Below are 18816 nucleotides of genomic sequence, written 5' to 3' on the forward strand. Positions count from 1 at the left end.
CCGCTTCCTCACTGATGATCAACACTGACATACCTCAGGGGTGTGTGCTTAGCCCACTGCTCTACTCTCTGTATACCCATGACTGCGTGGCAAGGCATAGCTCAAATACCATCTATAAATTTGCTGATGATACAACCATTGTTGGTAGAGTCTCAGATGGAGGCTAGAGGGCGTACAGGAGATATACCGGGTAGTTGAGTGGTGCCACTGCAACAGCCTTGCACTCAATGTCATTAAGATGAAAAAGCTGATTGTGGACTTCAGGAAGGGTAAGACGAGGGAACATGAACCAATCCTCTTAGAGGGATCAGAAGTGGAGTGAGTGAGCAATTTCAAGTTCCTGGGTGTCAATATCTCTAAGGATATTACCTAGTCTCAACATAGTGATGCAGCTATAAAATAGGGTAGACAGAAGCTACATTTCATTAGGAATTTGAAGAGATATGGTTTTTCACCTAAAACACTCAAACTCTATAGATACCGTGAAGACCATTATGACAGGCTGCATCAAGGTCTGGTATTGGGGATGGGGGGGTGGTAGGTGGGCTACTGAACATGACCGAAAGAAGCTGCAGGAAGTTGTAAAATTAGTCAGCTCCATCTTAGGTACTGGCTGCTGTAATATCCATGACATCTTCAAGGAGTGGTGCCTCAAAAAGACAATGTCCCTTATTAAGGACCCCCATCACCCAGGGAATACCCTCTTCTCACTGTTACCATCAGGAAGAAGGTACAGAAGCCTAAAGGTGCACACTCAACAATTCAGGAACAGCTTCTTCCCCTCTGCCACATGATTTCTAAATGGACATTGAACCCATGAAGAGTATTTCACTTTTTTAAAATATATATTATTTCTATTTTTGCACTGCTTTAATCTATTTAATTAAGAGTTATGGAGAAAAGGCAGGTAGGTGGAGATGAGTCCATGGCCAGATCTTACTGAGTGGCGGAGTAGGCTTGACAGGCCAGATGGCCGACTCCTGCACCTATTCCTTATGTTCTTTATATATATATTTTTTAATATATTTACAGTGATTTGTTTATTTCTTTATTTTTCATGGGTTCATGGACCATTCAGAAATCTGATGGGCCCATACACAGGATCAGAAAAAGCTGTAGAAGGTTGTAAGCTTGGCCAGCTCCATCGTGGAACAGTGAGGGGATCTGTGCAGAGACTGGCCTTGATGAGCAGAGTTTGGCCACTGACTCACCTCAGCTTGAAACATGAGGCGGTCCTTCTGAAACCTATACATTGAGTGGGACTGGGAGAAGTTATCGTTAGAAGGTGGCATGCAGATGGAGACAAGTTAAAGGGAAACTTGCCTGCCCATAGCGCCTTTCCACCTCTGGAAGTTAAATAAACAAAACGCCCGTGTTCCAAAAAGCTAGAGAGATGTTCCTGAAGCATGGCGATTGTTCTAACATAAGAAACATTCAGACAATTTGCCCAAAATACTTCAACAGGCAGAAGTAAAGAGATAATCTTAAGCTGTATCATTGATACATTTTGGCCATGGCACCCTGGATAACACTTTTTATTCCCATGGAAGGAAATCAAAATTCAAAGTAAACTTGGTATCAAAGTACATACAGAACACATCCCCGTATACTACCCTGAAATTCACTTTCTTGCAGGGTATAACAAATGTAACAAAAATGTCTCTGTTTGTCCTGTCATCGGAGTTTGGGTCTTCCTTTTAGCAACAAACTGTGCACAGGATAGTAACACAGATCACAAGAACATTTTTCTGTTGGAAAGTTTTCATTTCAGGACCTTAGCAGGTCTAGCACGACTTCACAAGTGGTAAATGTTTAAGATAAAAAGAACATCTTGTGTTTATATAGTGCAGGGGTTCTCAGCCTGGGGTCCATGGACTCCTCGGTTAATGGTAGGCATCCATGGTGTAAAAAGATTGGGAACCTTTGATGTAATGTCTTTAAAATATTAACATCATCCAAAGCTGAGGCAAACAGGGTAGTGAACAATACTTCACGCCGAGGAGATATTAGCAGGAGTGACCAAAGCTTAAAGAATGAGAAAAAACAAACTGCAGGTGTAGGAAACCTGAAACAAAACCAAAAACGGCTGGAAATACTTAGCAAGTTCAGCCGCATCTGTGGAAAGAGAAACAGTTAATATCTGAGGCTCAACAAAAAGGTGCTGGAGGAACTCACTGGGTCAGGCAGCATCTCTGGAGGGAAATGGATAGTCAATGTTTGGGTTGGGACCCTTCATCTGGTCCTGAAAGCAAGAAGGGAGATAGCCAGTACAATAAGGTGGAGGGAAGGGATGGAGCAAGAACTGGCAGGTAATAGGTGGATCCAGATAAGGGGATGGCAGGAAGGTGAGCAAGGGAGGAAACCGGGAATAGTCTAAGAAGCTGGGAGGTGATAGGTGGAAGTGACAAAGGTGGGAAGAAGATTGACTCTGTTAGGCGAGGATAGTGGATCGTGGAACAAAGGGAAGGAAGATGCCTCAGGTTGCAGACTTATGGCAAAGAATTTTTAGGAAGGACATTTGGAACGTTTGATTTTGGAAGCTGTCATCAATGGAAGGACAAGAGCCAAGGATGAGCCAAGTGTGGAGATATCAGAGGGTTGACGGTAACAGTGAGGAGAGATTAGCATCAGAATTAGGTTTAATATTGGCATATGTCATGAAATCTGTTAATGTTGCAGCAGCAGTATAATACAATACATGACAATAGAGAGAAAAAAATTGAATTACTGTAAATATATATACAAAACAGTTAAATTTTAAAAAAAAGTAGTGAGGTAGTGGTCAGAAGCCTCTGGAAGTAGTTTTGTCTCAGGTGGTGTTGCTAGAAAAAGTCAGCACATCAGACAGCCCTCTTGGAGGCAGGAACAGAGTTAACATTCCAGTTCAGTGACATTTTGTCACAACTGTTCTGGATTAAGCTGTCTGTTTCATTTGGAGAGAGCTTGTTGTACAACAGAAAGATAAGATAAACACGATCAGGGGAATCTCTTTTGAATCTGGGTTTAGGCACATTAATGGATCTGATTAATACCTCTATCTTTTAATTGAAGGTTTAAAAGCTTATACTCAAATGTCTGAATTGTGACTGGATTTTTTTTCAAAAGGCAGATGGTATATATTTGGAATGCATTTATATATTGGAGACTGCATGCTGAATAAAATATAAATTCTAATTTCAGAGCTGCCACAGAAGCTCTTTCAGCCTTACTGAAATCGAGTAAGTTTTTATTCATTTCACGTTTCATTATACTTTTATAAAACATTTAGTAAATTGATTTAAAATCTGCAATCATCTGTTTTATGCTGTGAACCTGTATTTATCTGAAGTGTTCCTTCTTCCAATCTATGTAGGACAAACCAAATTAATTTAAAATGAAAGCAATAAAGCTATTAATTATTGTCTATTGTCTATGCTGTCTATTGTTATGCTAAAATTATTTTAAGTTTTACATTTCTTTTGAATATCTCTTTCCATCTACAGCTCTACTGCACCGGAAATCTCACTTCTAATCCCACATTTCCCTTCATATCTGTGCTATTAATTGTTCTGCTTTAAGGCTGCACCTTTGCAATTAACTCACTCGAAGTGTGGTTTTTGCACACTTCAGTTAGATCAATACCCAATGTACAGGTAAATAATTAGTTGGAAAGTAACTTGGGACATGCTGAAATCTGACAAAGTTCTTTTCTAACCTCTTCACTTTGATACATAAGAAATAAGAGCAAGAGTTGGCCCTCTGGCCTCTCAAGCCTTGTCATATGAAGAGTGAAGGATCTGGGCCTGTATTTACTGGAATTCAGAATGAGCAGTGACCTCATTGAAACCTATCGAATATTAAAAGGCCTCTATAGAGTAGATGTGGAGAGGGTGTTTCCTATGGTGCTGTGGTGAATGTGGTGAACTAGATATACCTGTCTGACTGCTCCTGTGGCTCCTCCCAAGACCCTGCTGACTACCCCTGTGGCTCCTCCCACAGACCCCTGTATAAAGGCGACTGTGGCCTGCTGCTCTCCCTCATTTTCCCCAGGATGTAGTGTTGTTCTTCAGTCAATAAAAGCCGATATCTCACTTCCTAAGTCTCGGCGTGAGTTATTGATGGTGCATCAGGTGCGAGAGTCCAGGACCAGAGGACACAGTCTCAGATTAGAGGGGCGTCCTTTTGGAATGGAGATTAGGAGGAATTTTTTTTGCCGGAGAATGGTGGATCTGTAGAATTCATTGCCATGGGTGGCTATGGAAGCCAAGCCTTTACATAAACTTAAGGCAGAGGATGATAGATTATTGATTGGTCAGGGCATGAAAGGATATGGGGAGAAGGCAGGAGATTGGAGCTGAGAAGGAAAATTTATCAGCCATGATGAAATAGCAGAGCAGACTTGATGGTCGAAATGGCCAAATTCTACTCTTTCTTATGATTTCTTATGATTCCGTATTCTTATGGTGTTTCGGTGTTTTGGCTTGCTCTGTCATACTATAAGACCATGGCTGACCTGATTATTGACTAAAATCCACCACCCTGCCTTTTCTCCATAGCCCTTAATTCCCTCTTTTTTTTTGCTTCAAATCTTCCTCATCAATTCTGTGACTGCACTACTAATATCACCGTCAAGTATCCGTGCTTTGAATTTCCTGACACCATGCACCTGATTGCTATTCCAGCTGTACTTTCAATCAATTTTTCTCCCTCCAATCTTCTTTCTTTGTGTCTGTGATTATGCAGATGTTCATTCTCAAGCTACACATACAAATTAAGACCTGATGTTATTTTTGCTCTTCTATCTAATTGCAGGCATACTACCAGTAAAAGAAATGTCAAGCAAAGCACACAATATGCTGGAGGAACTCAGCAGGTCAGGAACTGAATAAACAGTCGACGTTTCAGGCCAAGACCCTTATTCAGGACGTGAGACTGAAACGCCGACTGTTTATTCATTTCCACGGATGCTGCCTGACCTGCTGAGTTCCTCCAGCGTTTTGTGTGTGTTGCTTTGGATCTCCAGCAACTGGGGAATCTCTTGAGTTTAGTAAAAAATGTTGCTTTTGATTGGTCACAAATCAGTTCACATGATGAGTTTTCAGTCAACTGAGGAAAATCTAAAGATTGTTGGTACTTGAGCAGAAATGTGAGCTGTTTTATGGTGAGTCTTAAGGTTGTTGTACTGTTGCATTGTGAGAGACAGTGATGTTCATATTACAATAGTACAAATAGTAAAAACTGTTATGAGGTCTGAGGTGTAGCTACACCAGTATTCCACAGGGCGACACTGTTGTCCATTAATTGGATGAAGAAGACATGTTCATGATAAATTACTCACTCTGCAGGTCCAGTAGTTGTAGATGGTTTGATAGCATTTTATTAACCATCTATTTCAGAATGGAATAGCAGACAAGCTGTGGACAATGGGTACATCCACAGGCTCTTGAAACTATATGAGGACTGGCATCAGAGAGACACAAAAATCAAGTACATTGCGATCCAGGCAGCCCTGCTCAAGTGCATCAAAAACATCACCAACCTCCAGAAGGGGAAGAAAGCTTTTCTAGAAGCCGATGGGATGAGGGTCTTGCTTAAAGCCTCACAGGTAAGTTTCTTCACACCTAGGAAAATAGCACCAAACTACAGTGCCTGGTATGCTATTGTTTAAATCCAGGCTTCTTGCTTGCCCAGCATTGTGGGGGGAGTTAAAGAGAACAGCGAAGATGTGGTTCAGGTGTCAGCTGGCTAAGCAGTGAGGGAGGGAAGAATAGCAAGAGTTATTCAAGGTGTTAGATGAAGATGTGAATGAATCATAAACACCAGCATGAACATGTTAGGACTATTTCCATGACAGAGTGTGTACTGGAAGGAGGTGATATGTGGGGTAAGGGAGGGTCAGAGGTCTGTGATACAGTGAAATCTCCCCACATGGGAATTGGTGGGGAAGAAGCCACATGCATGAACTGGGAACCTTGGATGAGAAGTACAGGCAAGAACTGAAGAAGGGGGTGGGGGGAAGGAAGAAGGAATCGGGGTCAGAAGAGGCTTCTTGTCACTTCGATTAACTCCAAATGGATAAAAAAAATTAGAAATGAAACTTAGTCACAGGAAGGCTGTAGAAACAGAGGAATGATTCCACTTGTGTAGTCACACTGCCACTCAGTGATAAGATGCTGATAGGCCTGCAGGTTAAATTTTGATGAGCCCATTGGCTGTTGGTCATTTGGTTACTGCAGGGGAATGTTTATTTTTTGGTTCCTGCACAGTGCTTCACAGGCTGACACATCAAGAATTGGATTCAGGGAGTTCCTCACTGGAGATTAGAAGAAAGAGCAGGACCTCATTGAAACCTATCGAATACTGACAGGTTGGGATAGAGTGGTTGCGGAGAGGATGCCTCCGATGGTGGGGGATTGTAGGACCAGGGGACACATCCTCTGTCCCTTTAGAACAGAGATTCGGAGAAATTTCTTTAGCCAGAGGGTGGCAGATCTGTGGAATTAATTGAACAGATGACTGGGGAGGCCAAGTCATTAGGTATACTTAAAACAGAGGTTGATATATTCTTAATTATTAAAGGTGTCAATGGTTATGGGCGAGAAGGCAAGACAATGGGATTGAGAGGGATAATAAATCAGCCATGATGGAATGGCAGAGAAAATGACAGGCTAAATGACCTCATTCTACTCCAATGTCAATGGGTTTATGGTCTCCCTTTCGCAATCTTTAGTGTCAATATATGGAAAATAATGGTGGATGGAGCTGGTTCACTTCCAGCTTCATGGGAGGACTCTTGACAAAAGCTTACACCTTTGCCAGTACTTCCCTCTGTGCAATCGACCCTATCTATCACTGAATCCCCCGGGAGTCCTGTGCTGGCTTTTTATCTTTTTAATCTGTTGATCGGCTTTTGCAAGTCTTCAAGTTGTACGCTTGATGTGAAAACTGCTGACAGTGAACGTTTAGGTCTGAATGAAGTTGAAAGCATGTTGGAGCGTAGAAGGAAAATGTCCAAGCTGTTTCCAACAATCAGAGATGAAAGGGAAGTTCTAAGCAAGGTGATCAATGTAAAATAATGCATTGACTTGAGAGTCTGAGGAGCAACTGCAGACACTAAACTGTTTTCTTCCTTCTCTAGGCTTGTAGCTCTAGCCCAGACCTACTCCCTGTCATAAAGATGGCTACACAAATTATGCGCAAGTGCTATCCAAAACAACATTTGCCTTTACTCTCACTTCGAAGCTGCTATTCATTTGCCTTACCAAATGCAGCCCACTCCCAGGAGCCAGAGGGTCCCAGTGATACTCTCAGAGGTGAGACCTCACAGACTTACCTGAATTTCTTCTGCTTTATACAGAAAGTTGGGGCGGGGGGGGGGGGGGAAGCAAATAGAAAATTGGCTCTTTCATGTTGCACAACTGCTTTAGTTTACCATCATTGCCCATGTATTCTAGGGTAGCGTAGCTGGACATGACTGATACTAATAGTTGTGTGGGACTGATGGACAGTAATTATTTCTGCTAGTACTAAGATTATGACTTGGCTTGGTTTTGAGCTACCAGCTTAACTGGCTACAAATTAGTGAATTTAAAAGTCAAATGGCTTGTAGAAAGAAGCTGTCTTGTAGCCTGTTGGTCCTGGTTTTAATGCTGAGGTACCGTTTGCCAGACGGAAGCAGCTGAAACAGTTTATGGTTGGGATGACTGGTGTCCCCGATGATTTTTCCAGGCCTTCTTTCTGCACCTGCTGCTGTAAATGTCCTCAGTGGAGGGAAGTTCACATCCACAGATGTGCTGGCTGTCCGTACCAATCTCTGCAGTGCCAAGCGATCAAGGTTGGTGCAGTTCCTGTACCAGGCGGTGATACAGCCAGTCAGGATGCTCTCAATGGTGCCCCTCTAGAAGGTCTTGGGGATTTGGGGGCCTATGCTGAACTTCTTCATTTGCCTGAGGTGGAAGAGACGCTGTTGTGGTTTTTTTTGCCACAAAGCCAGTGTGTACAGTCCAGATGGAATCATTGGTGATGTGTATACCGAGGAACTTTAAACTATTCACTCTCTCAGCTGCAGACAAAAGAGACAATTAGGTTCGGACAATAAGTGGTGAGCTTGTTGGTTAAATTCTCACCCTGAGTACAAATAGTTCTATAAAAATCTGAGAGAAGGGGTGATGGGACAAGGCAAACAGGGTGTGTAAATGGGATACAGGAAGGAGCAAAGACTGGATCTGGATGAAGTGGAATTAGCACAGCAGATACATTCCCAACATCTACTGAATGGAAGGTTTCAAGAGTTACTGATTATGAAATGAGACTGTGGGACAGGAAGGAAGCTTGACGTGCCTCATTGATGGCCTTTCCGTCGAGCATTATGGCCATGGACAGAGAGAATGGGAAGAATTAACGTGTTGAGTTATTGGGATCACACTTGTGAACTGCATACCAGTACTCAGCAAAGTTGTCATGGATTGGGTTTGAGGAGACCGTGTACTCGGACACTGAGGAAAAGAGCAAATAAATCGCCATGGTGCCAGGAAGCTGTGCTTGGCCTCTGGATTCTGCAGGTTGAATGGTGAAGTGTCATCGACTGAATTTCTGATCTCTGTTTGGAGATTTCATGGCGTAGTTCTGTATAGCAAGTGTCTGCCTTTAAGCTGAAAGGTATTAATTTCGCCCTACGCTATAAATGAAGCAATGAGCTGGTCTGTAATAGTGCCACATGTTAGGGAGGTCCAGTTCTTTTGTGTGGGGCCCACTTTATCTTCCAGATCCAATGAACTGGTTGCTCAGATTTACCTGGAATGATGGGATTCGCATAAGCCTGGGGCCCCGTGGCTATGAAATATCAAATCACTGTCAGAAAAAATGTTAAGATTCCCAAAAAGCTCTGCATGACTTGTGGAGATAAGTGCTTGTATGGGACTGAAAGATCTGTGGTTTTACAGAGTTTGTCGCAGCTAAAGAAAATGACGAACAGGATGATGAAGATGAGATTGAAGAACCTGGCAGCAGTGAAGAAGTAAGGAAATATGAAGTTATAAAGTCTATAAAAATGGTCTGCTATTTCAAATAGCTTTTACATTCCTTCATGTCTCCCTCTGGCTCTGCTGAATGGCTTACATGGTGAGAAATCTGCAGCCAGGGCTTGTGGTCCATCCATACTGGTGTCTGCAACATTGGTAGAAGGATAAAGTCCTGCATGCAGAGATTGAGGTGGTAGGAAAGAGGTCATGACCTCAAAGGTAGTAATTTCTGCTCTGCTGAAATATGAAGCAGGTGAATATGTGGCTGGAGTGTTGATATTGTTGGGAGGGTGTCATATCCCTGAGGAATTAGAAAATTTTCTTGGGGAGGAAGGACATGTACAGGCCAGTCAAGTTGCACCTCATAAAGGAAGGGGACTAAAGAGAAATGGAAGAGATTCTAAATAATTATTTTAGCTATGGAGTAATGCTGGTTACCCATCATGTCTGTCAATGACAGCAAACCTGCGTGGGCGAGTTTTTAAAGTGGAAAAGCCATTGTACTCGCTCAGCCCCAAGTCCAGGTCCAGTGGCACAAGCACGCATCACAAACTGGGCTCTTCCTTGGTTGCCGTGGGTGACCATGACGTCTTCTGTGCCTTGTCGTGCCCTTTGCTCTCCATGTAGCATCGCAGTACCTCCTTCCTAGCTGTTGCATCTCACTGTAGATCTCATCCACCCAGTGCGCCAGAGTTGACTTCGCGTGCTAGGACGGGCGTGTCCCTGTCTCACTGGGGTATGAGGCTGCCAGCTACCCTCACCTGGTTTAGCCCACCCGCTGAAGTGGAGTACCAGGCTGTGGCCACTGTCGCATGCAAACAGCTCCTTAAAGCCACAGGTGAGAGCTGAGTATCCAAGGGGAGTTAGCTGTCCTAGAATGGACACTACAAGCCCCTGCATCAGAGGTGCTACCCCTCCCTGTAAACCCCAAAACACCCCTTATTACTGTGTAGAGTAATACAGTATGGAAGTAGGCCATTTGGGCCAACCTATCCATACTAACCAAGTTTCCCCCTCCAAGCTATTTGGCCCTGTCTGGATCATATCCCTTTAAATCTTTCCTATCCATGTACATGTACAAAAGTCTTTTAAATGTTGTTGGAGCCAGTAGATGCAGAATGTGATGTTTTCCAGTTATCACTAGGAGTAGCACAGCAGCATACGGTCACCGTAGTGTTATTACAGTGCCAGTGAACTGAGTTCAATCCCGCCACTGTCAATAAGGGGTTTGTATGCTCTCCCTGTGACAGCACGGGTTTCCTCCCACTTTCCAAAGGTGTGCAGGTTAGTGCGGGCACACTATGTCAGCAGAAGAAGTATGACAACACTTGCAGGCTGCCCCACGCATGGCCTTGGACTGTGTTGGCCGTTGACGTAGACGTTTCACTATACATTCCGATGTACATACGACAGATAAAGTTCACCTTTTTTAAAAAATATTATTTATTTATTGAATTTTAGAAATTACAAGAATAAATGTAATAATGAAATGGTAAGAAAAGTGATATTAACCCTCCCCCCTCCCCTTAACCCTCCCCTCATTTAAAAAGTTCACCTTTTTAAAATGTTCCTGCACAAGCTGATAGTGTTCAGGGTTGGAATGATATATTGACACGGATAGATAATTGGAAACAGTGGGTTGTTTTGGATTGACAGTCAGTAGCGAGTGAAGTCCCACAAGGATCAGCTATTTACAGTCTATATTAATGACTTTGGATAAAGGAACTGAGTGTACTATAGAGACGTGTACTAATGATACAAAGCCAAGAGTTCAACCGATTGTGAGGAGCATAGAGTTGGCAAAGAAGTACAGGCAAGTTGGTAGATGGAGTATGGATGGGGTGAGAGAGGGTGAGGGTACTCACTTTGGAAGGAAGAATGTAAAAGCAAACTATTATTTAAATAGGCTGAGACTCCAAAATATTGTGGAACAAAGGGGATTTGGGAGACTTTGCATTTAAAACAAAACATTGGCAAATGCAATGGATAATTAGGAATGTTGTGAAGGAATAAAAATGTTGCAGTGAATAAAAATACCGAGAGTTGTGAAGCAACCTTGCAGAACACTGGTGAGAATGAATTCCAGAATATAACGTACTATTTTGGACTCTAAGGAGGGATATACTTGTACTGGAGGCAGAGCAGCGACTCACAAGATTGTGAGGAAGTATTTAAGCAGTTTAGCCTTATACTCATTGGAATTTAGACTAATAAGAAGTAATCTTAAGAGATTCTCAGGGAGTGGTCTCTGAGAGAATGTTTCCCTAGGGGACTGACTAGAATTAGGGTCATCGTTTTGGAATAAAGAGACACCATTTTAGATGGAGAAAAGAAAGATCTTCTTCCCTTAGTGTTATGACTCTTTGGAGAGAACACTAAGATTAGATGGGGCAATGCCACGTGGTTGAAATCAGTTGAGAACATTGAGACCCATTTTTTAAAACTAAGAATGGTAGGTGCCAAACACCATTGCAAGTGTTAGCCTTCAGATGAGACTAAATGAGTCATCCACTGGGCATAGTGTCTGTTAAATAGCCCACATCATTACTTGAAAATGAGTAGCAAGTTCTAGCCTTAAGTAAAATCTCAATAATTATTCATCTCATGGCTTCTGCGATGTCTGAGACTCAGCAGCTTCCGGTGTTCACATCCAGAACAGTGCTGAAAAATTACAGGATGCACTTAGAGATATCTCAGTCTAATGGGGTATTATTTAAGTGCAAGTGTGAAGTGAGATCCTGAAATTGTTTCCATTTATTTAAGGAAGATGATCTGGAGACAGATCTATCCAGACTGAAGCCAAGTTCTGAACTTGACAGACCTGTGGAGGAGTTGAAACAGTACCAAAGGCTTTGCCCAGAACTTTATGAGTATTTTCGGGTGAGTTTATAGAGTTTTCTAGTACTCAGTTATTGCTATCTATGTTAAATCATGTTATTAAATATTTCATGCTCTTAATGATTGGAGATTTTAGTGGTTTGGAAGTCTAAATGGGAGAAGCTTTAGTTTCCAACTAGAGCAGGTGTTCCTAACCTTTTTATGCCATGGACCCCTACCATTATCCGAGGAGTCCGTGGACCCCAGGTAGGATGTGCCCAACCCTAGAGTCATTATCTATTCTTGGCAACATCATAAAACCTTGAAGTTTGAAACTCTGACAATATTAGCTTTGTATTAGTGTTTGAACACAAACGTTGCTACTCAATGAAGTGAGTCCATCAAATTGCTTTTTATTGCCTTGCAATCCACTTCTTATGCTCACAACTGAACATGGTACTCTGAAAAAGGACGTATACACAGACATAATAATATAACAGACTATTATTTAACTGATTTTATTCTTACTTTCCTAAGTTATTGGGTGTTATATGTGTCTTACTGTGCTTCACACCTGGTCTGGAGAAATGTAGTCTTGTTTGATGGTATACATGCATATAGTTAAATGACAATAAACTTGACTTGACTTGATTTATAAAAAAATATTCCTGAGACGTAATTATTATGTCCAAGGACACGATTTATTGCCCATTCAGAAATGGATTTATTATCACTGACTTGTATTCAGATTCAGATTACAGATTTATTTATCACATGTACATCGAAACCTACAGTTAAATGCATTGTTTGTTTTAATAGCCGACACACCGAATTCCTGCATGGCTGAAACCCAAAAGACATGAACGTCATATTTTGCTTGTCAACTTAATCAGTATTTTTCTTCAAGTAATCTATTGAATTTAATAGAAATTACCCCCTTGCATAGAACCATTTTGACTGTCCAGGATTGATAAATGTTTCTGTATCAAACTCATTATGCCATCCTTCAGAATGTCCTCTAATATTTTACCTTACACCAATATCAGCATTGATGGCCTCCACTCCAACAGCTATGCTAATGCATTCTTTTATATGAAGTACTGACTTTCAATTCCCAGGAACTTCATTGAACTTCATTCAATGTCACAAAATTTCTTCAAAGTTGTGATGAACTTGTCATTTTCCTTCTACATTTACTGTGCTAATGTGATCAGTCCAGGTGTCCGTCCTCACTCACTATTTCACAAACTTTCTGGCTTGTCTTTGCAAGCCCCTACTTTGCTTTGGATGGCTTGCCTTTCTTTGTTATTTTCTTTTAATTCCTTTTCATTCTCCAAACCATTGTACTTAATTGCTTCTTGAGATTGCCACCATTAAAACACACAATTAAAATGTCAATTTTTTTTAACAGCAGTGTTGAATTTAATTGGTAGCCTCCACAATTGCACCTATCCAGAAGCAGGAGGTGAGCCAGGGAGGAAATTGCTCTAAATGTGCACACAAAATGATACTAATTTAAAGTATTGTATTCATTAAACAGAATAATTTAGGTGTTTTAACTTATTCGGGTGGGGAGGGTGCAAAATATCATAAAATTCGGCTGTTGTGGACCATGAGGTATAGGAGCAGAATTAGTCCATTTGGCCCTTCCAGCCTGCTCCCCCATTCCTTCATGCCTGATCCATTTTTCCCTCAGCTCCAATCTCCTGCCTTTCCCCCACCCACCTCACCCCCAATCCCTTCATGCCCTGACAAATCAAGAATCTGTCAGCCTCTGCATTAAATATACGTAAAGTTGCCCTCCACAGCAACCCGTGGCAATGAATTCCACAGACTCAAAACTCCCTGGCTAAAGAAATTCCTCCTCATCTCCCTGTTGTATTTAATTCTCTTAAACTCCCTGATTATGTTCCAATTCACTCACAGCTTTTGAATAGGGATTTATGAATTTACTGAACAGAGTTGAAGTTGGGAGGTGTGATGCTGGGATCCCTTATTTCCCCACTGTTAATTGAATTAGCATGTAAGGGGGTAGAACAAATTCTGTGACTACAGGAGTTTTTAATGCTGTTCTAGGTAGGAGCTTCATGTGCAAATCAGTCAATTATTAAGTCAGTAGTGTAACCTCTACCCTGTTCTTGGAGGGAATGCCCTAGTTTTGTTTCCTTGAATATCCTTGTATAAGATGATGAGAGGCATTGATCATGTGGATAGTCAGAGGCTTTTCCCCAGAGCTGAAATGGTTGCCACAAGATGACACAGGTTTAAGGTGCTGGGGAGTAGGTACAGAGGAGATGTCAGGGGTAAGTTTTTTACTCAGAGGGTGGTGAGTGTGTGGAATGGGCTGCTGGAGTTGGATACGATAAGGTCTTTTAAGAGACTTTTAGATAGGTACATGGAGCTTAGTAAACTAGAGGGCTATGAGTAAGCCTAGTAATTTCTAAGGTAGGGACATGTTCAGCATAACTTTGTGGGCTGAAAGGCCTGTATTGTGCTCTAGGTTTTCTATGTTTCTATCAGAATCAAAATCAGGTTTAATATCCTCGACATGTGTCATGAAATTTGTTGTTATGCGGCGGCAGTACATTGCAATACATAACAATAAAAATGGTGAATTATAGTAAGTGGGCCTTCAGGTTCTGTACATCCTCCCTGATGGTAGCATTGAAAGAGGGCATGTCTGGGTGATGGGGGTCCTTAATGATGGATGGCTCTTTTTTTGAGACGTTAATCCTTGGAGATTGCTTATTTCAATGCTGGGGAGGCTAGCGCTCATGATGGAGCTGACAGAGTTTACAACTTTCTGTAGCCTGTTTTGATCCTATGTAGTGGTGCCCCCTCCCCATACTAGACGGTGGTACAACCAGTTAGAATGCTCTCCACGGTACATCTGTAGAAATTTGCAAGTCTGTTTGGTGACATATCAAATCTCCTCAGACTCCTAATGAAATTTAGCAGCTGTTGTGCCTTATTTGTAGCTGCATCAATCTTTTGGGTCCAGGATAGGTCCTCAGTGACGTTGACACCCAAGTACTTGAAATTGCTCACTCTTTCCACTTCTGACCCCTCTAAGGACTGGTGTGTGTGTGTGTGCTCCCTCGTCTTACCCTTTCTGAAGTCCACAATCAGTGTGTTGGTCTTTCACTACTGATGCGTAGTGAAGTGTTGTCGCTGTGACATCACTCAACTAGCTGATAATATCTCAGTCTTGTATGCTTTCTCACCACCATCTGAAATTCTGCTAAAAATAGTTGAAATTGTGTCTTCGTCTGTATTGTTTTAACCTTGTACTCCTTCCCACTACTCCGTCCAGTTAGTAGGAGGCTGCTGGGGTGACAAGTTCACTCAGCTGTTAAGCTGCTGTTTCTGGCAAGCAGTTAGCCAATTAAGAAGATAAAGTCACTCAAAATTTATGTGAGAAACTCACCAGGAGGGTACTGGAGTTTGTGCTGGTGGGAACTTGTTTCCCAGCAGTTACCATGGAACCACAGAACATTTTTTTTAAAGGATTTTATGGGTTGGCACAACATGGAGGGCTGAAGGGCCTGTACTGTGCTGTAGTGTTCTATGGTTCTATTACAGTACAGAAACAGGCATTTTGGCCCTTTTTGGCTGTGCCGAACCATTTTTCTGCCTAGTCCCACTGACCTGCATCTGGCCCATATCCCTCCATACACCTCTCATCCATGTACCTGTCCAAGTTTTTCTTAAATGTTAAAAGTAAGCCTGCATTTACCACTTCATCTGGCAGCTCATTCCACACTCCCACCACTCTCTGTGTGAAGAAGCTCCCCCTAACGTTCCCTTTAAACTTTTCACTTTTCACCCTTAACCCATATCCTCTGGTTTTTTTCTCTCTCCTAGCCTCAGTGGAAAAAGCCTGCTTGCCCAAAGCCAAATGGGGCCTCTGCTTAACACTTATTGGGGGGTTAGGTCCTGGCCACCTCAATGCCTTCAGTTACTGGCAATGGAGTAAAGAGCAGTGCCAGGCTGGGACACCACAGCTATTTTTCTGTAGTAATGCTGTAGGTGGGCCCATTTTTAACACTGATGCTGACACTTGAGCCTAGCAATGATGAAAAGCAGGTGAAATGTTTCTAATGCAGGGCAGTGTGTGCCTTGGAGATGGTGACATTTCATTATGCCTGATCCCTTGTCCTTCATGGTGTTCGAGCTCTCGGATTGGGAGCTCCTGTCTCAATACCCAAATAAAAGCTCAAAGTAAATTTATTATCAAAGTGTGTTCTGTATATGACACCATATATTACTCTGAGATGCAATATTTTGCAGGCAGTCAGGGGAACAAAGAGATACAGCAGAATAAATGAAAAACTGCACACAAGCAAAGAATCACTGAACTGCACACAAAGACCAATGTGCAAAAGAAGTCCAACTGCGCAAATACAAAATAAAACTAATAATTATAATAAGTAAGTAAATAAATAGTCCTGTGAACATGAGTTATAAAATCCTTGAAAGTGGGTCCATGGGTCGTGGAATCGGTTCAGTGTTGAGGTGACTGAAGTTATCCAGTTCAGGGGCGTGATGGTTGAAGGGAAATAACTGTCCCTGAACCTGGAGGTGTGGGACTCAAGGCTCCTGTACCACCTTTCTGATGGGAGCATCGAGAGGAGAGCAAGGCATGGATGGCGGGGGTCCTTGGTTACGGATGATGCTTTCTTGTGGCGGTGCTCCTTGTAGGTGTGGTCAGTAGTGGGGAGGTCTTTTCCTGTGATGGACTGGGCTGTACTTTCTGTAGGTCTTCCCGATAGCCGTAACGGTTTGACATGTGGAATACCACAATTAGAGGAACTGCGAAGAAGAAGGGCCTGTCTGAAATACTACGGCGCTGGGTTATGGACTGTAGTTTTTGAATCACTCTAGAACAAGATCTTTTTGAGGGCTTCTGCTTGCATGGTGGGGGAGGGTGGTTGATAGTTTTGCTGGTGCAAGTAGGGGAGGGTCAATGCTGCTGCCTATGCATGGGGTGTACTTTAGGATTCTGATATTTCTGTCATCCATTCTTTAGGGTTTTTCTGTTTTGTGGATGTCTGCAAAGAGTAAGAATTTCAGGTGGTATACTGTATGCATTCTCTGATATTAAAGAACATAAGAACCGAAGAAGCAGGAGCAGGAGTAGGCCATCTGGCCCGTTGAGCCTGCTCTGTCATTCAATAAGATCATGGCTGATCTGGCCATGGAGTCATCTCCACCTTTACCCCATTGGGCAGAGAATTCCACAGATTCACCACTGCCTGGAGAAAGCAGTTCTGGGAACAACAGAACCATTTGACCTTCCAACAACAGCCTAGTAGACCCATGGGGAAAGCAATGTAGTGGTTGACTCCAGAAAATGAAACATTGGTCTCGATGAGTGTTCTAATGAATGATACCCATTGTAATTGTCATCAGGGGCACTGAAATTCCCATGAAGCAGAATTTACAAATAGGGGCATAACATTAGCTGGTTGCTTGAATAGAATGTAAATTTCATAATCCTGGGGATGAAACTGTATAGCAGTGAAGTATCCTGGTCTGCCTGCTTTGGGACTGCATAATAACTACAAGGACTGACCTGCTGAAATCTGTTGCCAGGATACTGATCTACTGCCCATCGCCCTGTTATATTGTTTTAACTTGGAAATGATAATTTGAGGAAGTGTGAGATTGAGGTACTTTATTTTCAAATTAATGAATAATATAGAAATCTGTCTGAGCAAAATGTCATTGAGTTGGAAATTAATTAGTCCAATGGGGAGTCTGTGATGAGGATTCTGTCAAATTCATTTAAATAGTTTTCATGATTAGTTTCACTGTTGCCTGCAAAAACATTTATTCTTAAATTAAGTGCTTGCTATACTGCTTTATAATGAATCCAAGCAGCTCAATTGTAGAGTCCGTTAATCAGAATTAATTAGATTAAGTTAAAGGGGAAAAAGTTTGGTAGCATCTCACTGACATTTTCTTACACTAACAATCGCAGTGACACAGACATTTCTGCAACTGATAGGTCTGGGTAAATGTCCCTGGTTGGTTAGAAGTGTATTTATTTCTTTATCGTCTTCTGGTGAGTATTGAAGTCTGTGGTGTGAACTCAGGTTAGGGGAAATTCTGTGTGCTCTGGCCAGTGGGCTGTGGACCGCCAAAACAAAGTCAAGGTCAAGTAAAAATTATGATCAGAATACATACATGTCAACACAGACAGCCCTGACATTCTTCTTCCTACGGGCATACTTAGCAAAACTATGGAACAGTAACTGTAAACAGGATCAATGGACAACAAACTGTGCAAATGCAAATAAAAATAAATAGCAATATCTAACAAGAACATAAAGTAACAAGATTAAAAAGTCCTAAAAGTGAGACAATCAGTTGTGGGAACACCAGAAACAGAATGGGTGTAGGTAAACACGAGGAAATCTGCAGATGCTGGAAATTCAAACAACAACACACACAAAATGCTGGTGGAACACAGCAGGCCAGGCAGCATCTATAGGGAGAAGCGCTGTCGACATTTCAGGCCGAGACCCTTCGTCAGGACTAACCGAAAGGAAAGATAGTAAGAAATTTGAAAGTAGTGGATGAAGGGGGAAATGCGAAATGATAGAAGACCGGAGGGGGTGGGATGAAGCTAAGAGCTGGAAAGGTGATTGGTGAAAGTGATACAGAGCTGGAGAAGGGAAAGGATCATGGGATGGGAGGCCTCAGGAGAAAGAAAGGGGGGGGGGGAGCACCAGAGGGAGATGGAGAACAGGCAAACAACTAAACATGTCAGGGATGGGGTAAGAAGGGGAGGAGGGGCATTAATGGAAGTTAGAGAAGTCAATATTCATGCCATCAGGTTGGAGGCTACCCAGCCGGTATATAAGGTGTTGTACCTCCAACCTGAGTTTGGATTCATTTTGACAATAGAGGAGGCCATGGATAGACACATCAGAATGGGAATGGGACGTGGAATTAAAATGTGTGGCCACTGGGAGATTCTGGTTTTTCTGGCAGA

General features: G+C 42.3%; 1 protein-coding gene across 4 annotated transcripts in view; it reads left to right on the forward strand.

The window, feature by feature from the left end:
• The window catches only part of agbl1 (AGBL carboxypeptidase 1), a 249996-nt gene that overhangs the window by 28970 nt on the left and 202210 nt on the right, over window positions 1–18816 (forward strand). For all 4 annotated transcript variants that reach the window (XM_073033207.1, XM_073033206.1, XM_073033209.1 and 1 more), the window contains 5 exons: window positions 3181–3218; window positions 5376–5584; window positions 7118–7292; window positions 8922–8995; window positions 11763–11879. In XM_073033207.1, coding sequence (XP_072889308.1) covers window positions 3181–3218; window positions 5376–5584; window positions 7118–7292; window positions 8922–8995; window positions 11763–11879 — 613 coding nt within the window. The remainder of the gene's footprint in view (window positions 1–3180; window positions 3219–5375; window positions 5585–7117; window positions 7293–8921; window positions 8996–11762; window positions 11880–18816) is intronic.

The sequence above is a fragment of the Hemitrygon akajei genome, chromosome 30 (assembly GCF_048418815.1).
Source record: "Hemitrygon akajei chromosome 30, sHemAka1.3, whole genome shotgun sequence".
NCBI classification, from domain to species: domain Eukaryota; kingdom Metazoa; phylum Chordata; class Chondrichthyes; order Myliobatiformes; family Dasyatidae; genus Hemitrygon; species Hemitrygon akajei.